This window comes from Gossypium hirsutum, chromosome A03 (genome assembly GCF_007990345.1).
Source record: "Gossypium hirsutum isolate 1008001.06 chromosome A03, Gossypium_hirsutum_v2.1, whole genome shotgun sequence".
NCBI lineage: Eukaryota > Viridiplantae > Streptophyta > Magnoliopsida > Malvales > Malvaceae > Gossypium > Gossypium hirsutum.
The window spans coordinates 112898548-112923114 of NC_053426.1; the positions used below are offsets into that span (position 1 = coordinate 112898548).

Genomic DNA, 24567 nt, shown 5'->3' on the forward strand with positions numbered 1-24567 from the left:
GTGAATACACTTCATTATTTCTATAGTGGAACAATGGTTCTTGAATTTTATAGCTTTGAAAAACAGGGAAGAAGAAGGGAGAATTTTGGGGCACTAAGCTGAGAAAAATTGATTGATTGATTTGATCTCATCAAAATAAAAAAATGGTCAAAATTTGATAAGAGTATCTAATTATATTTTGTCTAATTTATTCAATAAAATGAGTAAATTAATACATATATATTAAATGAGTAAATCATTTAATTAAAATATTCATCTATTTTATTTTTATTGTTAAAAATTAATTCTTTTATATCAACATAAAATATACAATACAAATAAAAAAAATTAATTTACTCTTTAATTTAATTTACACAAATTAATTTAAAAAAAGAAAGCAATTTACCAAAACTTTCACTTACACATCCATCAATCCCACTGTCTGAAAACTCAACAAAGTTATGTCCCATTTAAAACTACACAAATCTTCAAGTTCATACTTCTTACAGCTACAAGGCACAGCTGTTTAGACATAGACAAAGAGTCGGTGACAAAATTCATTATTGTTTTCATGCTTTTTTAGTTTCCGCGTTTGAGCAAATACAAGTCCTTTTCCTTGTATTCAAATCCGAAAAAAGGGTTTTCTTTAAAGTATAGAAAATCAATCCATGGTTATCCGGAAATGCTTACCTGTAGTCCACCACACTATAAATAAAACTCGTCAACCCTATCTTTCTTTACTTGTCACTTACATTTCTCAATTCAACAAAAAAAATGGCTCAGCCTCACTTTCTTTGCATGTTATTGTTCCTTGTCTTGTCTTCAGCTAATGCTTGTGATCGATGCGTGCACCAATCCAAGGCTTCTTATTTCTCCGACGCCGCTGCATCATGTAACTTGCTGCCAAGTTCCTTCTCCTTGATTAATACCCAGACTTTTTTCTTACATGAAAATGGAATTTGACAAAGACCCAGATCATATTTTTGCGAAAAAAATTGTGGGTAACATTTGTTTTATGGCTTTGATATTTGTAGCTGGAGCTTGTGGATATGGTTCCTTAGCATTAACCATTAGCGGTGGCCACCTTGCAGCTGGTGTTTCTTCGCTTTACAAACAAGGAGCTGGTTGTGGCGCTTGCTTTCAGGTTTTGTACATATTTATTATTGTTTTCTTTTTAATTCTTATAATGGAAAATTGAGGTTTGAGTTTTTAACACTGGCAGATAAGGTGTAAGGATTCAAAACTGTGTAGCAGTAAAGGAACAAAGGTGACACTAATTGATCTTAATCACAATAACCAATCAGACTTTGTTCTTACTAGCAGAGCTTTCATGGCCATGGCTAACAAGGGCAAGGGTCAAGACGTTTTGAAACTTGGGATTGTGGACGTGGAATATAAAAGGTGAGCTTGATTCAAAAATAAAATAATGAAAAAGGTCAGGCCCTGCTTGACCCAACTTAACATATAATGGGGCACACTAATGGCAAACGGTCCAATATCTTCATTATATTCCTTTGGGTAAACTACACTATTAGCACCCAAGTATTAATAAATTTCTTTTTTGGTCACTTAATTATGAAATGTTATGAAATGGTCACCTAATTATTAGTAAACTTATTGTTTGGTCACCCAATTATGCAATGTTACATAATAATAACTCAACTATTTAATTTTGTCTTTTTTGGTCACTCATTGGCTAATTATGGCAGCTTTTAAAATCGGTAGCAACTTTAATTCTTAACATTTATATATTGAGTCAATTCAGTCTTGATTCTAAAAAATCTAATTCATACACATTATGCAATGTAGTCTTTTTTTTTTTGCATTTCTACTTTTGTTTGTGAACCTTTCACCTAAAAAAGCTAAAAAAAATAAATTTATCAGCTAAATTTGATTGAAAGTATTAAAAAAATAGAAACACCAAAAAATCCAACATAATATTGAATAGTTTAATAATCATTTTGTAACTTTTTATAGTTGGATTACTATCTGTGTTAGTTTACCCTATTCCTTTTCCATGCATGTTGAATTTGCTATTGATTTTGGTGATGTGAAATTAACAGGATACCTTGTGAATACAAAAACCAGAACTTGGCAATTAGAGTTGAAGAATCAAGCCATAAACCATATTACTTGGCTATTAAACTGCTATACCAAGGTGGCCAGACAGAAATAGTAGCCATTGATGTAGCTCAAGTTGGATCATCAAACTGGAGTTTCATGACTAGGAACTATGGGGCAGTTTGGGATTCCAGTAGGGTCCCAAATGGTGCCTTACAATTCCGATTTGTGGTGACATTTGGGTACGATGGGAAGTGGGTTTGGGCCAAAAATGTGCTTCCAGCTGATTGGAAAATTGGGGTTATTTATGATTCTGGGGTTCAAATCACTGACATTGCACAAGAAGGTTGCTCTCCTTGTGATGATGGGAATTGGTGATGAACAAGACCAAGAACAAAGCATTTTTATTAGGGCTAAACTCTGATCCCTGGTTTCTGTAAATGAATAAATAAACAAAGAAATAGAATTAACATTTCAAGTTCTTAAATATAGTTTGAATAATATTTTATAAGATTTAGTAAAAGAATATATAAGTGTTTTTTATCCTTTAGTTTCTATGAAGATGTATAATATATATTTTTTATTCCAGAAAAGATTACTACAAGCACTTTTTAGTTTGCGGTTGAAATACGAGCTTACTTTCGATGGCAGGAAAAGTGACTCTTGCTAAATCGATCCTCTTAGCGATCCTTAACTATTTTATGCAAACTGTCAGAATTCCCTCGGAGGTTTGCAATGAAATTGAGAAGATTGTTAGGGGATTTATTTGGGGTTCTAGCATTAATAAGAGAAAAACGAGGCTTGTCATTTGATCTTCTTGCTGCCAACCGCTTGCTAATGGAGGCATTGGGATACGTAAACTTGAAAAACATAATAAGTCCTTCCTTCTTAAAATTGGTTTTAATTTATCGACTAAATTTGATGCTTTATGAGTACAGGACACTATCAAGAGGAGCTCGACTTCTTTTGTTTGGAAATCTCTAACTCATGTTTGGAGCATCCTTTTACAAAATGTTTGCTGGTCTATTGGTGTTGCGCGGAAGCGTGTGAAAGAGTAAAATTATTGTACTGAAAAATCACACTAAGTTCAATTCCCAGGAAAGAGAGGTGGATCACGAGGATCGCTTACATACCAGATCTTTCCTAGCTAGAATATCCCTCTATCGTAATTTAATAGCACAATAAATCACTACAATGACACTTGCAAAATATGCAGAACAAAAAATAAAGAACACTAGAATTTTAACGAGGTTCAGCAAATTTTGCCTACGTCCTCGGGCACTACCAAATATATTTCACTCCAAAAATACAAGTGAAAGTTTACAAATAGGGAGAGAAAACAATTGCCTTAAGTAGAAAATGGCAAGTGTGGGATGAAGAAAGTAAGAAATGGTTAGGCCTATTTATAGTTGAGGTTTAAGGATCAACTTGCAATGTCCCTATACAATTAGGGACCAAAATTGCAATTATCCCATGCCAACTTTTAACCCAACTTGCCAACCAATCTTACTTTCTACTTTCGGTGCCCACCCTTTTTGACTTTTCAAACAATGTGGGTGGGTTCCAATAATCTCCACCTTGAAGATTTGATTAGGATAATCTTATCTTCACACAATTCTTTCTGCCTTTGACAACAATACTTGATAGTGTCTTCTTCAACTGTTAAACTTGCAGGATATTAATCAAGTTCAAACAATGTTCGAACTTGGTTGCTGTTACCACCTTGGTCATCATATCTGCGGGATTATCTGCAGTCTTAATCTTCTGAAGACAAATTTTCCCCTCTTCAATAATTTCCCACACAAAATGGAATCGTACGTCGATATGTTTTGTACGTGCATGATAGACTTGATTCTTTGCTAAATGAATAGCACTTTGACTATCACAATACACGTTAATATGCTCCTGAACCAACCCCAAGGTTTTAGCCATACCTTGTAACCAAATAGCCTCCTTTACAGCCTCTGTTACAGCCATGTACTCGGCTTCTGTGGTTGACAATGCAACTGTAGACTGTAGTGTAGACTTCCAACTTATTGGTCCTCCAGCAAGTGTAAACACATAACCGGTGGTTGATCTTCGCTTGTCCAAATCACCGGCATAGTCAGAATCAACGTACCCAATAACATATTTACCAAGTGTATTATCCTGCTTGAACAGTAATCCAACATCCACGGTCTTCTGAATATACCGTAGAATCCATTTCACAGCTTGCCAATGTCCTTTTCCAGGATTATGCATATACCTGCTCACTATACTAACTGCCTGTGAAATGTCGGGTCTTGTACACACCATTGCATACATCAAGCTACCCACTGCATTAGAATACAGAACTTGCAACATGTATTCTCGTTCCGTATTCGTCGAAGGAGATAGTTGTGCAGAAAGCTTGAAATGAGAAGCCAACGGGGTACTTACAGGTTTTGTCTGCTCGTTCATGCCAAACTGCTGTAGTACCTTTTTCAAATACTGCTTCTGAGACAAGCTAACTCTATCATGAGCTCTATCTCTCCATATTTCCATGCCGAGAATATTTTTAGCTTCTCCTAGATCTTTCATCTCAAACTCGAGATTGAGTTGAGTCTTCAATCTTTCAATCTCAACTTTGCTCTTAGATGCTATTAGCATATCATCAACATATAAGAGCAAGTATATGAAAGTTCCTTTTTGTAGCTTCTGAAAATACACGCAATGATCAAATTTACTTCTTGTGTACCTTTGCCCTTTCATGAACTGATCAAATCGCTTGTACCACTACCTCGGAGATTGCTTCAATCCATAAAGCGACTTTGTCAGTTTGCAAACCCAATTTTCTTTTCCAGCAACCTTGAATCCATCTGGCTGAGTCATATAGATTTCCTCTTCCAAATCACCGTGTAAAAACGCGGTCTTCACATCAAGCTGAACTAGTTCAAGATCATATTGCGCAACCAAGGCTAGCAAAATCTGAATAGACGAATGCTTCACAACTGGAGAAAACACTTCATTGTAGTCTATTCCTTCTTTCTGAGCGTAACCCTTTGCTACTAATCTAGCCTTGTATCGAATTTCATTTTTATCAGGAAATCCTTCCTTCTTTGCATATACCCATTTGCATCCAATTGCCTTCTTTCCCTTGGGTAGTGTCACCAACTCTCAGGTCTTATTTTTATGAAGAGACTGCATTTCTTCATTCATTGCTTGCTTCCACTTTACACCATCAGGGTTACTTATTACTTCTGTGTAAGTAGAAGGAACATCATCATCTGTAATTGGAAGTGCATAGGCCACTATATCATCAAAGCGAGCAGGCTTACGAATCTCTCTTCTTGGCCTTCTATATGCAATTGAATCTTGTTGCTGTAGAGGTTCTTGGGTAGGAACCTCTTCATCATTTGTCCCTTCAATATTAGCTGGATCATCGTTAACCTTTTCAAGCTCCACCTGCTGCAAAGTACTACTGGTTTTGTCATCCTTTTGTGAATCCTTGTACTTCAACATGGTTGATTCATCAAAAGTAACATCTCTACTGAAAACAATCTTCCTTGTATCAGGACACCAGAGACGATATCCTTTTACTCCATCAGTTATACCCAAGAATAATGCTTTCTTTGCTCTTGGGTCTAACTTAGATTATTTTACATGATAATATGCAGTGGAACCAAATACATACAAAGAATCATAATCAGTAGCAGATTTACCAGTCCACATCTCTATAGGAGTTTTTCCATTTATTGCAGTTGATGGCAAACGGTTAATTAGATGGCACGCATATGTAACTGCCTCAGCCCAAAATTCTTTGCCCAATCCAGCATTGGACAACATACATCGAACTTTCTCCAGTATAGTTGATTCATTCGTTCTGCCACCCCATTTTGCTGTGGTGTATCCCGAACAGTGAAGTGTCGCACAATGCCCTCATCTTGGCATACTTGTAGAAATGGATCGTTTTTGTACTCAGTACCATTATCTGATCGAAGTCGTTTGACCTTTCGACCAGTCTGAGTCTCCATCATCTTCTTCCATTTTAGAAATGCATCCAAAACTTCACTTTTTCTTTTCGTTAGATACACCCATACTTTTCTTGAATAATCATCAACAAAAGTAACAAAATAGTGCATACCTCCCAAAGAAGCTACTTTGGTAGGTCCCCACACATCACTGTGAACGTAGTCCAGAATTCCTTTCGTATTGTGAATTGCTGGACCAAATTTTACCCTCTTCTGCTTGCCCAGAACACAATGTTCACAGAATTCCATTTTGCAAGAATTTGCACCTTTCAATAAGCCTTGCTTCACCAATGTCTGCAAAGCTTTTTCACCAGCATGTCCCAATCGCATATGCCATAATCTGGTAGCCTCTGAATCTACATCTTTTGTAGAAACTGTTGATGTTGATCCAATAACTGTACTTCCATTTAAAAAATACAAGTTATTTCTTCTTGTGCCTTTCATCACCGTCAGTTGCCCAGCTACTACTTTTAGTAATCTATCTCTCAAAGTGATTGTGAGCCCTTTAGATTCTAGGGCACCTAATGAGATGAGATTTTTCTTCAGGCTAGGTACGTAGCGAACATCTGTCAAGACTTGGATTGAGCCATCATGATTCTTCAATTGGACTGTACCCACTCCCATTGTCTTACAAGCACTATCATTGCCCATAAGAACAATTCCACCTTCTAGCTCTTTAAGACTAGAAAACCAGTCCTTATTAGGACACATATGGTAAGTACATCCTGAATCCAAAATCCACTCATCCGTTTGACATGCCATTGCCATGCCAACCAAGCTAAAGTCTGACTCCTCATCATGCTCCGCTACACATGCATTAGAAATAGCATTGCCCTTTTGTAGCTTAGGACAATTCTTTTTCCAATGCCCTTTTTCACGGCAAAAGGCACATTCATCTTTGGCGGGTCTCCCTTTGGACTTTCCCCTTCTACCAGATTTGCTGCTGTGTGAACGACCTCTTACTGTTAAGACTTCTGTGGTTGTATCTCTGTGATCTCTTTTATCTTTCTTTCGAGTCTCAGATCTATACAACGCACTACAGACTGCATCAAATGTGATCGTGTCCTTCCCATGAAGCAATGTGGTGGTAAGATGATCATATTCATCAGGAAGGGAATTCAACAACAATAATGCCTTGTCTTCATCTTCAAATTTCTCATCCAAATTTAGCAAGTCTGCTAAAATTTTATTGAATGAGTTCACATGGTCATTCATCGACATACCGGGTGCATACGTGAATCGATAAAGTTTCTTTTTCATATAAAGCCTATTTTCAAGACTTTTCGTTAGAAACTTTTCTTCCAGTGTATCCCATAACTTCTTCGCTGATGTCTCCCTCATGACAGAGTACTTCTGCTCTTTGGCCAAACATAGGCGGATTGTACCACATGCCTGTCTATTGATCTTGGCCCACTCCTTGTCATCCATCTTGTCAGGTTTTTCTTCAAGGGCTATATCTAGCTCTTGCTGACATAAGACATCCAGGATCTCACATTGCCACATACCAAAATTATTGGTACCGTCAAATTTCTCTACTTCAAATTTTGCATTTGTCACAGTAGTCCTTGCTGATGACGATGCTGCTGCCATTTTTCTCCTCAATCCCAACTACTGTATACGTGAACAGTACCATATACGTGAATAGTGTCGTATACGTGAATAGTACCGTATACGTAAATAGTGCCGTATACGTGAATAGTACTGTAAACGGTCGTATTCCCCAAGTACGAACCTGGCTCTGGTACCAATTGTTGCGCGGAAGCGTGTGAAAGAGTAAAATTATTGTACTGAAAAATCACACTAAGTTCAATTCCCAGGAAAGAGAGGTGGATCACGAGGATCGCTTACATACCAGATCTTTCCTAGCCAGAATATCCCTCTATCGTAATTTAATAGCACAATAAATCACTACAATGATACTTGCAAAATATGCAGAACAAAAAATAAAGAACACTAGAATTTTAACGAGGTTCAGCAAATTTTGCCTACGTCCTCGGGCACTACCAAATATATTTCACTCCAAAAATACAAGTGAAAGTTTACAAATAGGGAGAGAGAACAATTGCCTTAAGTAGAGAATGGCAAGTGTGGGATGAAGAAAGTAAGAAATGGTTAGGCCTATTTATAGTTGAGGTTTAAGGATCAACTTGCAATGTCCCTATACAATTAGGGACCAAAATTGCAATTATCCCATGCCAATTTTTAACCCAACTTGCCAACCAATCTTACTTTCTACTTTCGGTGCCCACCCTTTTTGACTTTTCAAACAATGTGGGTGGGTTCCAATAATTGGTGATGGTAAAGACACTCGGTTTTGGGAGATGTTTGGGTCCCAGATGTTGGCCCTTTGCGCGAGATTCCGAAAGATACTCAAGTAAGAGATATGGCCAGTGAGGATGGTTGTTGGATATGGGATTTATTTGCAGATCATCAATTAGACCATTCTACCATCTTAAAAGTTACGGCTATTAGACCTCCTAATAAGGTTGCAGGGAGGGATATTTGTGCTGTAAAAATGCAATAGATGGAATCAAGCAAAGCACCATGGAATTGGCATTTGAAGAAAAGTAATAACTACACATAAATTATCTAGTCCATAAAAGTTGAGCATTTGATAAAAGGAATATACATATCATATGTGCATCATGCAGTACATTTTATATATAAATTAGAAGGATATAATAATTTTTTTTTAAAAATAATCAACAAAAAAATAAAAATATTAAATATATATTTAATTTTGAAAATATTTCTTAGCAAAAAAGATTGAAAATATTTAATAAAAAAACTTATTATAATTTATAATTTTTTGAATCACTTCAAATTGAAGTGATTTTATCTCTATTTAAAAAAATAAAAATATTATAAATTCAAGGATTAAAAATTTGATATATATATATAATAATTATTATTATTATGCATGCAAGTATATTAATTTATTAACCACATGAATTAATCTTCAAGTTTTATTACTTATTAAATAATTCTATTAAAGAAAAATATATTTTCTTTTAGTGTTATATTACTGATATATCATAATTGAAGAATTTACTTTCAACTCATAATTTTTCTTTTTAAAATTATATGAAATTAAATAAAATTGATTAACTCTCTTCATAAAATTTTATGTTTGGATTGATTATATAAAATTGCATTTTTTATTACATATCCAGGATCGTTTGCTTGTTTTTGGTTGCTTTTGGGATTTCGGTTGATACTTGTCGCTTTCTTTGTATGGATGCTACAGAGAGAGGTGATCACAGTTTTTCCGAGAGCAGTTCCTCAAGGAATGTGTGGCAATCAATTTTGCGCCTTTACTCCACTCATAAGGCTGCAGGAACCTGAAGGCAGGATTTAGCTTGGGCGATTTTGAAACTTAAAGGAAAATCCTTACTTATTGCTATATTCAAGCTAGTTTGGGGTGCATATTTGTATGTGATATAGAGACAGAGAAACAAGAGGCATATTGGTGCATCTTTCTTGATTGATTGTGGGGGCTAGTTTAGGAGGTAGATCTAATCAATAGAACTAATCTTGTCAATGCTTCACTTTATGCTTTTTGGGTATCATTAGTTAATTTAATTGTATAGCTTAAAGTTGCTATGCAATGTTTTTTGTTCTTTTGTAACAGTTTAATTGCATTATTAGATTAATGAATTTCATCATTCATCCAAAAAAAAATTACATTTTTTATGTGATATTTTTAATTATCAGTATATCAAATTATATATAGTGATATAATCTAAATTTTATTAGAAATAATATTAAAATAAAAAATAAATAAATTATACAAAATCATTTCACATGCAATATTTTTAAGGTAATTACTACAAATAGAAATAAATTACTACAAAAAATAAAAATAAAAAACTAATCTATACATATTTGCAAACATCTTATTTAAATTTTTTGGGGAAAAAAAGAAATACCTTAGAATGCAAAAAAAAGAAGAAGTTTATATGTGGTTAGTATCATCAGTCGATTTTTCTTGCTTATGGACTTGAGTACTTAAACCAAGATGTGCCATAATGAGAGCAACATGAGTGAGCAGCTCGCCACCATGCCTCAATTGTTGTGCATGTTGCTCCCATGTGCATCGACTTGCACCATAAACCATCATCTCCATCCATACATCACTTATCATTTTCCATTTCTCTTCATGATCCCACCTCTCTGGTATTAAGGCTTGTATTTTCTTGGCAAACTCCACTCCTTCCCATAACGCTCCAAATTCGAGTTCTGGTAATTGAGTAATCATAACGTCCGGGGACGGTAACCATAGTGTTTCGATGAATTCCATCATTGCGGTCTGTTTCGATTTCGGTTGAAGAGGTATCCTTTGAGTTTGGTTGTAAGTGTCATCGTTTACCCTATCACTGAATCCCTTCGGCAGCATTGTAGGACGGACCAAAATGAGGTACATCATGTAATCGGACAAGGATTTGCCGATCTTGCATATCGAACCGCAGCTGCACTTTCGATGCTTCAAGAGATCGTCGTAGTAAACGATCGAGGTAGCGATGTGCCAAATAAAGATCCGACGGGTGAAATCCGTGGATTCCATTTTCCAGTCCTCGTTCACAATCGGATCCAAACCTTTCCTCTCGAGGATGGCATCACCTTTCTCCCCCAACATCTTCTCGAGATGCTTTGGATTAAACTGTTTGTTACTAAGCTCGGTACGCATGTTTTTGAGGTGTTCAAAGATGAATTTTTTCAACTCGTTATCCACGTCCTTCCACTCTGAATACCAAAACCTCTGCAAAAGGTTAATGAAATCGATGGACTTCAACGCCCGAGTAATTTGGCTTGTCTTGGCCTTCAAGTAATACCCCAAAAGATCATGTTGTGCCATTCTCCGTAATCCCTCCTTCGATTTAATCGAACGTAACTTTTTCTCCGCGAACCAAAGGTACAGCCTCTTGAGTTTGTTTTTTTTATTTGCATGCCACATCAGCGTCCACTTGGACCGAATGTACATATGGAACGAAGAGCTCTCAAGGAAAACTGCGCTGAACAGCAGCACGTAGGTGACGACAAAGTCAACCGTGTGATCCTGGAACTTGTAATAAAGAGCCGAGAAAGCTATCAGCACAGAAAAAGCAGAGTAAAAGCATATTAAGCGAAGCGCTAGGTTGCAAATATGGTGTTGATGATGTAGGGGGTTCTTGGTGAAGAGCAAATCGTAAAGGAATTCGAGTTCGATCTTAACGAAATTGAAGGCCTCTGCTGCATTCTTGGTACAACGGTTGAGGTACACCAATTCACCGTGAAGCTCCTTCGAAATCTGGAACGGCAGATCGGTGAAGAGAGGCTTGAGAACTTCGAAAGATGAATGCACTAGCCGAAGAAACCTTACTTCCTCAGTAATGGTCGGATCTTCTATAAACCTTTTACTTCTCGAAAGATCGTAAAGTCCTGTTCGGATCATTTTTTCCTTTTCGTCCCCATCACTGCTGCTATCACTCGGATTTTTCGATCTCAGGGGTACATAAAAGGACTTCATGAGCTGTTTCGGACTCGCACATCTAAGAGCCCATATCCTTTCGAAATACTTGAGAACTCCAGCAATAAACAACGGGACAGCCATAGCGTTTAGTTCGGTGTCCGATTGAAACCGGACAGAGATATAAATCGCCTCTCCGATCTGGAAGAACATCCCAAGAAAGTGGCGCAACCAAAGCTCATTATCTTCCAAAGAGTAAGCGGTGATATTGTAAGGACCGCCGAGATGCCATAGAAGAAAAGGGGTCCAGAAGACAACGAGTCCTTTTTCCAATCCAACACTGCCTCGAAGAAGGGTACTAAGCACAAGGGTTGCCATCCAATCTGCAGAAAGATATATTATCCAGGCACAGATTGCAATCAACGGAACCCGAGCTCCAGTATATTTCTTTCGCCTCTTCCCGAAATGAATGAGGAAAAACTGGAGAACAAGACTGAGGAGAACCATCAATCGAAGCTCCCATTCGTTCCAAAAGTTATTCACTATTTGTGAGAATACCCTCCTCAACACTGTGCCCTTTATCTCTACATAAAGTAGAGAGACGGCAACTGAAAATTCAAAACCATCCATTATTATTTCTTTTTCATTGTTACAAAAGGTTCACATAACAGGGTTTGAATCTATATGAGGTTGAATAATTAGGTAAAATAAGAAGGAAAAAAACACTTATACAACATTTCGAAAAGAATTGAATTGTCATTTTTTACAAGAATACAGACTAAAATGTTAAAGTTTTAGACATTACAGCTCGTAAGATAATCCACGTGTACTTTATGTATTGAATTTTGAGTATTTTTATAACGCTAAATTATTTGTTGACCTGATATATAAGATAAATAGAGTCGTACTAGTACAAAATGTATGTGAAGTGTGAATGGCCACCAAATAATTTAAAAACTATTTGATTATTTTTAAAACTTTAATGTCTAAATTTATCTAAAAATAATAATAAATATCAGATTGACAAAAGATATAAACGTTAAAAATTAAATGTACCATAATGCCAAAAAGAAATATCTTAACAAACTTTATGGATAATCATCGAGAAGATAATTTATATCCTAATTGAGAAAGTTATGCCCAATACTTATAGCTAGAGGTGATTATCATGCATTGTGTTTATTGGAACCCACCATTGTTTGAAAAGTCAAATGGGGTGGGCACCAAAAGTAGAAAGTAATATTGGTTGGCAAGTTGGGTTAAAAGTTGGCATGGGATAACTGCAATTTTGGTCCCTAATTGTATAGGGACATTGCAAGTTGATTCTTGAACCTCAACTATAAATAGGCCTAACCATTGCTTACTTTCTTCATCCCATAACTGACATTCTCTACTTAAGGCATTATTCTCTCTCTCTATTTGTAAATTTCACTTGTAATTTTTGGAGTGAAATATATTTGGTAGTGCCCGAGGACGTAGGCAAAATTTGCTGAACCTCGTTAAAATTCTGGTGTTCTTTATTATTTGTTTTGCATATTTTGTGAATGTGATTGTAGTGATTTATTGTGCTATTAAATTACGATAGAGGGATATTCTGGCTAGGAAAGACTTGGTATTTAAGTGATCTTCGTGTTCTACCTCTCTTTCCTGGGAATTGAACTTAGTGTGATTTTTCAGTACAATAATTTTACTCTTTCACACGCTTCCGCGCAACAATTGGTACCAGAGCCAGGTTCGTACTTGGGGAATACGACCGTTTACAGTACTATTCATGTATACGGCACTATTCACGTATACAGTACTATTCACGTATACGGCACTATTCACGTATACGGTACTGTTCACGTATATAGTAGTTGGGATTGAAGAGAAAAATGGCTGCAGCATCGTCATCAGCAAGGACTACTGTGACAAATGCAAAATTTGAAGTAGAGAAATTTGACGGTACCAATAATTTTGGTAAGTGGCAATGTGTGATCCTGAATGTCTTATGTCAGCAAGAGCTAGATATAGCCCTTGAAGAAAAACCTGACAAGATGGATGACAAGGAGTGGGCCAAGATCAATAGACAGGCGTGTGGTACAATCCGCCTATGTTTGGCCAAAGAGCAGAATTACTCTGTCATGAGGGAGACATCAGCGAAGAAGTTAATGGGATACACTGGAAGAAAAGTTTCTAATGAAAAGTTTTGAAAATAGGCTTTATATGAAAAAGAAATTTTATCGATTCACGTATGCACCCGGTATGTCGATGAATGACCATGTGAACTCATTCAATAAAATTTTAGCAGACTTGCTAAATTTGGATGAGAAATTTGAAGATGAAGACAAGGCATTATTGTTGTTGAATTCCCTTCCTGATGAATATGATCATCTTACCACCACATTGCTTCATGGGAAGGACACGATCACATTTGATGCAGTCTGTAGTGCGTTGTATAGATCTGAGACTCGAAAGAAAGATAAAAGAGATCACAGAGATACAACCGCAGAAGTCTTAACAGTAAGAGGTCGTTCACACAGCAGCAAATCTGGTAGAAGGGGAAAGTCCAAAGGGAGACCTGCCAAAGATGAATGTGCCTTTTGCCGTGAAAAAGGGCATTGGAAAAAGAATTGTCCTAAGCTACAAAAGGGCAAGGCTATTTCTAATGCATGTGTAGCGGAGCATGATGAGGAGTCAGATTTTAGCTTGGTTGGCATGGCAATGGCATGTCAAACGGATGAGTGGATTTTGGATTCAGGATGTACTTACCATATGTGTCCTAATAAGGACTGGTTTTCTAGTCTTAAAGAGCTAGAAGGTGGAATTGTTCTTATGGGCAATGATAGTGCTTGTAAGACAATGGGAGTGGGTACAGTCCAATTGAAGAATCACGACGGCTCAATCCAAGTCTTGACAGATGTTCGCTACGTACCTAGCCTGAAGAAAAATCTCATCTCATTAGGTGCCCTAGAATCTAAAGGGCTCACAATCACTTTGAAAGATGGATTACTAAAAGTAGTAGCTGGGCAACTGACGGTGATGAAAGGCACAAGAAGAAATAACTTGTATTTTTTAAATGGAAGTACAATTATTGGATCAACATCAACAGTTTCTACAAAAGATGTAGATTCAGAGGCTACCAGATTATGGCATATGCGATTGGGACATGCTGGTGAAAAAGCTTTGCAGACATTGGTGAAGCAAGGCTTATTGAAAGGTGCAAATTCTTGCAAAATGGAATTCTGTGAACATTGTGTTCTGGGCAAGCAGAAGAGGGTAAAATTTGGTCCAGCAATTCACAATACGAAAGGAATTCTGGACTACGTTCACAGTGATGTGTGGGGACCTACCAAAGTAGCTTCTTTGGGAGGTATGCACTATTTTGTTACTTTTGTTGATGATTATTCAAGAAAAGTATGGGTGTATCTAACGAAAAGAAAAAGTGAAGTTTTGGATGCATTTCTAAAATGGAAGAAGATGGTGGAGACTCAGACTGGTCGAAAGGTCAAACGACTTCGATCAGATAATGGTACTGAGTACAAAAACGATCCATTTCTACAAGTATGCCAAGATGAGGGCATTGTGCGACACTTCACTGTTCGGGATACACCACAGCAAAATGGGGTGGCAGAACGAATGAATCGAACTATACTGGAGAAAGTTCGATGTATGTTGTCCAATGCTGGATTGGGCAAAGAATTTTGGGCTGAGGCAGTTACATATGCGTGCCATCTAATTAACCGTTTGTGTGACACACCTAAAGTGACCCTAGTCGAAAAGTGGTTTCGGGACCACGAAACCGAGTCTTATAAATAATTAAAGGTTATATTCTGTGTTTATGATGTGAGTAAATGCTTGTGTGATAGTTCCATACTTCAATTTGGTCAGTGTATGTGAAAATTATTAGTAGGGACTTATGTGAGACAATTTAGAAATATGCTAGGCAAGTGCTAAAGTGGCCTATTAGTATATGTGGGAAAGTGCTTGTCCTTGCATGTCAAATTAGCCAAACTATAGGTAGTGGCCGGCCATGCTACAAATTGTATAATCAAGTGTGAATTTTATATTAACTTTAATTAACTAGGTGCCATATTAGTATGGAGGATGTAATAAAATAAAAATTGATAACTAAAGGAAGGGATGGGTGAAAGAAAAAAAAAAGAGATCATCAAACATGTTTCTTCCTAGCTGAATCTAAAGAAAAAAAAAAGGGAACAAGAGCATTTGGTGATGAAAACAAGTTGTGTTCTTTGGTTCTTCTTGGCCGAATTGAAAGGAGGAAGAAGGGAGTGAAGCCATCGGTCGTCTTAGGTCAATATTAAGGTAAGGTGTTCATATTAGTTCTTGAAATTTTAGTTGATCTTGAGTGAGATATCAAGTTATTTTTTTTGTAACCCATGATGAAATTTTGATTTTTGGATTGAGTAAGGTTTTCGACTATGGTAGCTAATAATGGTGAGTTTTGTTGTTTCATGTTAAAGTTAGGTGAATGATGATAGATGAGTGTTTGAACCATAAAAAGAATTCGGCTACCTTGTTATGAACTAGGGCCGATTGTGAGTTGGTTGTGGTTGAATATTACATGCTTGGTAGAATGGTGGATGAAAGTGCCGAATGTGGTCTTTGGTTTGGCATGAGGTGATAAATAAAGGTTTAAAGGTAGCCTAAGTTAATTGATACTCACTAATGATTTCGAATGGAAGCTTTGTTAAGTGTGAAATGAGTGGCCGAGAGAGAGAACTATAGACTATTGCCGAATGTATGTTGGGTTGATTGAGTCTCCAGATTGATTTTATGTGAGTATGCATGACCGAATATAATCGGCCACATGAGTAAAGAAATGGGTTATTTGATATGTGGTAAAAGTTAAGTGTTAAACGAAATGGAAATGATTTCATATGTATGTGACTTTAATGTCTAATGTATATATATATGGGTTAAGTACCTTGATTTTCTCTTTTCGATGTTCAAATGATTAAATCAATTTATTTGTTAAATTAAGCTCAAGAGCAAAGGGGAACTAAATCCGATAAAGGGAAGGAAAAAGTGATCAAATAGCCGCCGAAATCGTTCGACCACATCCGAGGTAAGTTTTAAGTGATTAAACGTTGAGTAAATTCAATCATAATAGGACATAATGAGTTGATTTAATAAGATATGATGTGGCCATGATATGTCTTAAACTCAAATGGTAAGTTCATATGTGTTTGGACTTGGAAAGTTAAGAGCAAATTGTAATAATTTGCTTTGGACAGCAGCAGTAACGTGATTTTAGAAAATCACTATAAATTGTTGGTGTGGAATTATAGGCTGAATAAAATATGTAATCAAGGCTTAATTAGTCTAGTTTCTTATCAAAGAGACCTTGTGAGCAAACAAATTTCCTATAAAGAGATATTTAAAGTTGTGTGAGACGGTGTCAGAATGACTCCGAAATCCCCTGTTCTGTTTTTAGAAAATCATTATAAATTGTAAAAAAATGGTTATAAGATAAAATTTATATGCTTAGACTCCTTAATGAGTCTAGTTTCAAATGAAATCAAATACAACACATTTTTAATTCTGTAAAATGAGAAATTTGATTCGTAGTGAAGAGTGGTCAGATTAGTCAAACAGTGAAACAGGGGAAACTTTAAGAAAAATCTGGTATTGATTGGCCAAACCTAAAATTCTGAAAATTTTATGGATGGAATATATACGAGTCTATATTCAGGGAAAATTAACGGCAAGTGATTTGGAGTTTTTTAGCTCCAGTTATAAATAATTTAGTGACTACTGCTCAGGAAAACAGCTCGTAGTGAATATGTGATTTTGTTGTAAACATGGATAAAACTTGTTTTAGTTACTCATAAGCTATTGATTAAACCCATACGTGAATTCTAAATCGTGATATTGTAAAACGATACATGAGTGTTAGATGGATCTTTGATATTAAAATTTGTGAAATTGTAAGTTTATGAGTATTCGAATATGAAATGATAGTATGGCGTGAAATTGAATTATTCATTGGGAAATGATTAATGTAGGTTCGGCCAAGACAAAGTGTATACATGATAGTATATGTGATATGTGAAGTATATTTGGATAATTGTGATGTGAATATATATATGTGATAAGGCCTAATGGCCGATGTGATGAATGTGAAAGTGTATATATATGTGATAAGGCCTAATGGCCGATGTGATGAATGTGAAAGTGTATATATGTGATAAGGCCTAATGGCCGATGTGATGAATGTGAAAGTGTATATATATATGATAAGGCCTAATGGCCGATGTGATGAATGTGAAAGTGTATATATATGATAAGGCCTAATGGCCGATGTGATGAATGTGAAAGTGTATATATATGTGATAAGGCCTAATGGCCGATGTGATGAATGTGAAAGTGTATATATGTGATAAGGCCTAATAGCCGATGTGATGAATGTGAAAATGTATATATGTGATAAGGCCTAATAGCCGATGTGATGAATGTGAAAGTGTATATATGTGATGAGGCCTAATGGCCGATGTGATGAATGTGAAAGTGTATATATGTGACAGGGCCGAGCGGCCAACGTGATGGATGTGAAAGTGTATAAATGTGATAAGTCCCAAAGGGCAATTGTGTCAGTACTATATCCGGGTTAAAACCCCGCAGGCTTTATGCGAGAGTATTATCCTGATTAATGTCCGTAGGCTTCGTGCTCGTACTATATCCGAGCTTTAAAGACCCGACGGCTAAATGCTAGGATTCAAGTAAGACTTTGATATTGAGTATCTGCATTAAGTTACCATCAAATAAGTATTATGTATTCAAGATGTTCAGGTACGTATTACTTACTCATCGGTGGAGTGATTTCGAGGTGAATTATCAGTATCAAAGAGGTAGGTAAATGTGATTAATATTATAACTCCAAATGTGAGAATGTGCTTTGGAAATATTTGACCATCTAGGTCATTATTATTCGAAAGTAAATATGTGGCAGCCAAGTGTTGCGTTTAATGATATTATAGATCGAGATGAAGCTCTAGATTAACTTCATCGAACAGTTGAAATGAATGACCAATAATAGTGATTGAGAACACTTTGTCTTGCTTAAAACTTATTAAGCATTAAATGCTTACTCCGTTCTTTGAATCTCTGTTTTATAGATTTTGGTTCGTCAGCTATCGGACTCGGGATTATTGAAGTCGAAGTCGCCCACACTATCAAAGCCCTTTTGGTACACTTTTGGTTGAACTCTGAAAATGGCATGTATAGGACTACCCTTTTTGTAGTGGGTCATGGACCCTTTGGATTTGTATAATTTTGGATAGCCATGCGAAAATGGCTTATATATGTTTGAGCATAATGTTATAATCATTTGGTATGGATATGGTTATTGAGAGGTGTGGATATGCTTAACAAGGATTGGCCATGGGAATGGTTAATCACTATCATAATTTGTGCTATTTATGCTAAAAGGGTTAGTTGAATCATGGAAACTATGAAATAGGTAAAGTCTACCTTAAAGGCAGATGCTGACAGCAGCGTGATGTAGATTTGGAAAATCACTAAAAATAGTAGGAATGGAATTAAATAGTGAATAAATTATTTAAATGAACCTTGATGAATCCACTTTCATATGGAAGAAACGAAACGGTCATATGAGTGGTATGTTAAGAGATAATTAGGTTTTCGTGAGACAGGGCCAGAACGGTTTCTGGATTCCCTGTTCCGACTTTGGAAATTCATTATAAATTAACCAGAGATAATTAGGAGTCATGCCATATATGTATAGATTCCTCTCTGATTCTAGTTTCTATAGAAACAAACGGCATCAGTATTGAAGCCTTGTACAGGGAGATATCCGAATTGTAATGCATGAAGGTCAGTGTAGTCGCACCCTGTAACAGGGGAGACTTTAACTAATAAACTGTACTAATTGGCCTGACCAAAAATTCTAGAAAAAATATGTAGATGGACATAGGAGTCTAGTTTCAGGGAAAAATCACGAAACTGATTTTCGAGTTGTGAAACTCAAGATATGATTTTTAAGGTGACAGCGACACAGTTAGCCAGCTGTCTGGAAAAATTTAAAATGGACTGCGATAGTAAGCGAATTTAGTCTGTGAACCCCTCGTGTCCGACTCCGGCAACGGTCTTGGGTACGGGGTGTTACAGTTTGCCATCAGCTGCAATAAATGGAAAAACTCCTATGGAGATGTGGACTGGTAAATCTGCTATTGATTATGATTCTTTGCATGTATTTGGTTCCACTGCATATTATCATGTAAAAGAATCTAAGTTAGACCCAAGAGCAAAGAAAGCATTATTCTTGGGTATAACTGATGGAGTAAAAGGATATCGTCTCTGGTGTCCTGATACAAGGAAGATTGTTTTCAGTAGAGATGTGACTTTTGATGAATCAACCATGTTGAAGTACAAGGATTCACAAAAGGATGACAAAACCAGTAGTACTTTGCAGCAGATGGAGCTTGAAAAGGTTAACGATGATCCAGCTAATATTGAAGGGACAAATGATGAAGAGGTTCCTACCCAAGAACCTCTACAGCAACAAGATTCAATTGCATATAGAAGGCCAAGAAGAGAGATTCATAAGCCTGCTCGCTTTGATGATATAGTGGCCTATGCACTTTCAATTACAGATGATGATGTTCCTTCTACTTACACAGAAGTAATAAGTAACCCTGATGGTGTAAAGTGGAAGCAAGCAATGAATGAAGAAATGCAGTCTCTTCATAAAAATAAGACCTGGGAGTTGGTGACACTACCCAAGGGAAAGAAGGCAATTGGATGCAAATGGGTATATGCAAAGAAGGAAGGATTTCCTGATAAAAATGAAATTCGATACAAGGCTAGATTAGTAGCAAAGGGTTACGCTCAGAAAGAAGGAATAGACTACAATGAAGTGTTTTCTCCAGTTGTGAAGCATTCGTCTATTCGGATTTTGCTAGCCTTGGTTGCGCAATATGATCTTGAACTAGTTCAGCTTGATGTGAAGACCGCGTTTTTACACGGTGATTTGGAAGAGGAAATCTATATGACTCAGCCAGATGGATTCAAGGTTGCTGGAAAAGAAAATTGGGTTTGCAAACTGACAAAGTCGCTTTATGGATTGAAGCAATCTCCGAAGCAGTGGTACAAGCGATTTGATCAGTTCATGAAAGGGCAAAGGTACACAAGAAGTAAATTTGATCATTGCGTGTATTTTCAGAAGCTACAAGAAGGAACTTTCATATACTTGCTCTTATATGTTGATGACATGCTAATAGCATCTAAGAGCAAAGTTGAGATTGAAAGATTGAAGACTCAACTCAATCTCGAGTTTGAGATGAAAGATCTAGGAGAAGCTAAAAAGATTCTCGGCATGGAAATATGGAGAGATAGAGCTCATGATAGAGTTAGCTTGTCTCAGAAGCAGTATTTGAAAAAGGTACTACAGCAGTTTGGCATGAACGAGCAGACAAAACCTGTAAGTACCCCGTTGGCTTCTCATTTCAAGCTTTCTGCACAACTATCTCCTTCGACGAATACGGAACGAGAATACATGTTGCAAGTTCCGTATTCTAATGCAGTGGGTAGCTTGATGTATGCAATAGTGTGTACAAGACCCGACATTTCACAGCAGTTAGTATAGTGAGCAGGTATATGCATAATCCTGGAAAAGGACATTGGCAAGCTGTGAAATGGATTCTACGGTATATTCAGAAGACCGTGGATGTTGGATTACTGTTCAAGCAGGATAATACACTTGGTAAAGGTGTTATTGGGTACGTTGATTCTGACTATGCCGGTTATTTGGACAAGCGAAGATCAACCACCGGTTATGTGTTTACACTTACTGGAGGACCAATAAGTTGGAAGTCTACACTACAGTCTACAGTTGCATTGTCAACCACAGAAACCGAGTACATGGCTGTAACAGAGGCTGTAAAGGAGGCTGTTTGGTTACAAGGTATGGCTAAAACCTTGGGGTTGGTTCAGGAGCATATTAACGTGTATTGTGATAGTCAAAGTGCTATTCATTTAGCAAAGAATCAAGTCTATCATGCACGTACAAAACATATCGACGTACGATTCCATTTTGTGCGGGAAATTATTGAAGAGGGCAAAATTTGTCTTCAGAAGATCAAGACTGCAGATAATCCCGCAGATATGATAACCAAGGTGGTAACAGCAACCAAGTTCGAACATTGTTTGAACTTGATTAATATCCTGCAAGTTTAACAGTTGAAGAAGGCACTATCAAGTATTGTTGTCAAAAGCAGAAAGAATTGTGTGAAGATAAGATTATCGTAATCAAATCTTCAAGGTGGAGATTATTGGAACCCACCATTGTTTGAAAAGTCAAATGGGGTGGGCACCGAAAGTAGAAAGTAATATTGGTTGGCAAGTTGGGTTAAAAGTTGGCATGGGATAATTGCAATTTTGGTCCCTAATTGTATAAGGACATTGCAAGTTGATCCTTGAACCTCAACTATAAATAGGCCTAACCATTGCTTACTTTCTTCATCCCATAATTGCCATTCTCTACTTAAGGCATTATTCTCTCTCTCTATTTGTAAATTTCACTTGTAATTTTTGGAGTGAAATATATTTGGTATTGCCCAAGGACGTAGGCAAAATTTGCTGAACCTCGTTAAAATTCTGGTGTTCTTTATTATTTGTTTTGCATATTTTGTGAATGTGATTGTAGTAATTTATTGTGCTATTAAATTACGATAGAGGGATATTCTGACTAGGAAAGACTTGGTATTTAAGTGATCTTCGTGATCTACCTCTCTTTCCTGGGAATTGAACTTAGTGTGATTTTTCAGTACAATAATTTTACTCTTTCACACGCTTCCGCGCAACAGTGTTAATACTATGGATAGTTATTCAAATATAATCATTTTTATGTAAAATTTAGGAATTATATATCTTCTACTATTTGTATATATATAGCTTTAGTAAGATTTTAAATATAGATAATTTATTAGTAAGTTTTTTTTTAGTCATTCAATTATAAAAAAATTACAAAATAATCACTCAATTTATTGGGTTTATTTTTTTTATCACCAATGGTTAATTGATTAACCAAAAGATGACCAAATATGTTGAGTTAATATCAAATTTTAAGGGTAATGGATTATTGGTTACAATATGCTATAAGTCCTACTTTTCGTATATTTGGAATTCAAATTCTTGTACTCTTTGTATATTTGAGAATTTAATCATTCTACTTTTAAATTTTAAAATTGTAAGTCCGATTATCAACACCGTAGTAATTCTTCTATTTAATTGAGATTCATTACAACTTTTTTTTTTTGTTACATGGTTACCAAGTGAGTATTTTTATTTTAAAATTTTACATCAATAAATCTAACAGAAGAATTTTAACAGTTGAATATAAATTTTGAAATCTAAAAAGTAAATGTAGAAACTAAAATCCAAATATACAAATAGTAGTATGAGAATTTGAAGCATATTTTAACTACATGGCTCGAAATCCTATCATCAATCTAAATACACCTTTCATCACTAAATACATATTGAAGAGAGGAGATTGATAAATTAATCAATGCTAAGAGAGAAATTAAAATGAACAAAATTTCACTATTAATCATAATAATAATTTATACTTACTTGCAAATAGCATGTATCACTGCGCTGTTTTCCAGATCTTGACTGTAAATATTATTGGAAAGAAATTTCATGGAATTGAAGATAGATTGAAAGGCAAACTGTACAAGGAAAAATCATGCTTGGCTCCTTTATATTGAAACATATAAAGGAGGCAAAGAACGTGTAATACGTTGACATGAATATTGTATGCCAAGAAAAGAACTTTCACTGAAAACCCTAACAGTGAAAAAAATTATTCATATATTCTTGGAGAAACAAAGACAAAAAGATGTTTCCAATTAAAATTCTTGGTGCTGTTGGGTAAAATGCATGAGAGGGGAATCAAGCAAAGCAGTGGGGAATTGGCATTTGAAGAAGAGTAATAAGTACATGAATTATTAGTAAAGCAAAGGATCAAAGCATAAAAGTTGAGCATATCGCTTTTTTCAATGGATTTATACCTATTGGTTACTAGATAAAGAGGTACATTAATATATAAATTATATGAATGTTTGCCATTTTCAATTTATCATCATGCGAGTGATTATGCATTAAGATGCATGATTGATTGTGTCAAAAGTGTAATATACGTCGAAAATAACAGTAGTAATGATCGCAAAGTAATAAGAAAGAAAAATAAGAATACGTCGCAAAGGAGGAGAAATTTATTAATGTTGAAAACAACAATACAAGAAGTTTGCATATACAGTTTTTAAGAGTTAAACAGTCCGTATAATGGAAGAAGTATAATCCTATACAAATTAAACTTGTTCAGCCTTCTGTCCTTCACTCGCACAAATTCCCAATTTTGTCTCTCTATTTTATTTATTTAACAATTGAGTTGTACTTCGAACTTTTCAGACCGGATCAAATGGGATTCAGGTCACACAACTCTAATAAGAAGTATATAATTTTTTTATATGTACATTTTTTTGTTGATCATATAGGCATCATGCACATGATAACATTAAGCTAACATATCCAAAAAAATCTTAAATTACTACATTTCGTTTAACATATAAAGGTTTACGTGGAGAAAAAGAGAATGGAATGTAAGTCTGATCATTAGAGTTTCTTCATTGCTTTCATTAACAATGTGAGTAAACACATCCACAAATGAAGCTTTGAGGAGTGCTTACAATGTGTACGTGGCTTATTTGAATCAATGAAGGAGACTTGTTAAGGCTACTTTTGTTTTCGTTTGATTTAGAACTGAGAAAGACTTGAAGAAGGTAATTGGGTTGGAAATAAGGAGTATTTTAAAAGAAATCTCACATTATCCCAAATTACAAGAGGTTTTAGTCATGTATTCTGTCCATATGGAATTCTGTTGTATGTGTTTAGTCTCTGAACTGTTTTAATGTTCTAATTTTTACTCATTTTTCACTCGTATTGCTCTCAAGTGCTTAATTAAGCATCAAAACGTGAATATAAATAATTAAGAGTATATAATTCACAATTAACACCACATAATCACCCAAAATATGCACAAAAAATGAGGCCAAAATATATTACTTT

General features: G+C 35.8%; 2 protein-coding genes across 2 annotated transcripts; one reads left to right on the forward strand and one right to left on the reverse strand.

Annotated features, from left to right (window-relative positions):
* The first annotated feature begins 543 nt into the window (after positions 1-543).
* LOC107927838 (expansin-like A1) lies at positions 544-2527 on the forward strand. The gene is made up of 4 exons (XM_016858964.2): positions 544-871; positions 1014-1123; positions 1202-1380; positions 2043-2527. The coding sequence occupies exons 1-4, from the start codon at positions 754-756 to the stop codon at positions 2416-2418; spliced, it is 783 nt and encodes a 260-aa protein (XP_016714453.2). The 5' UTR covers positions 544-753; the 3' UTR covers positions 2419-2527.
* Positions 2528-9817: 7290 nt separating this feature from the next.
* Positions 9818-23208, reverse strand: LOC107927868 (uncharacterized). Its single transcript, XM_016858992.2, has 2 exons — positions 23071-23208; positions 9818-12083 (listed from the first exon to the last, which is right to left on the reverse strand). The coding sequence occupies exons 1-2, from the start codon at positions 23081-23083 to the stop codon at positions 9985-9987; spliced, it is 2112 nt and encodes a 703-aa protein (XP_016714481.2). The 5' UTR covers positions 23084-23208; the 3' UTR covers positions 9818-9984.
* Positions 23209-24567: the final 1359 nt, after the last annotated feature.

What these genes read in the sequence shown, in the direction of transcription:
- LOC107927838 (XM_016858964.2), top strand. Translation starts at nt 754, where the DNA reads ATGGCTCAGCCTCACTTTCTTTGCATGTTATTGTTCCTTGTCTTGTCT. An exon ending in CTCCGACGCCGCTGCATCAT is followed by an intron (nt 872 to 1,013) that starts GTAACTTGCTGC and finishes TGATATTTGTAG; the next exon opens with CTGGAGCTTGTGGATATGGT. An exon ending in GTGGACGTGGAATATAAAAG is followed by an intron (nt 1,381 to 2,042) that starts GTGAGCTTGATT and finishes TGAAATTAACAG; the next exon opens with GATACCTTGTGAATACAAAA.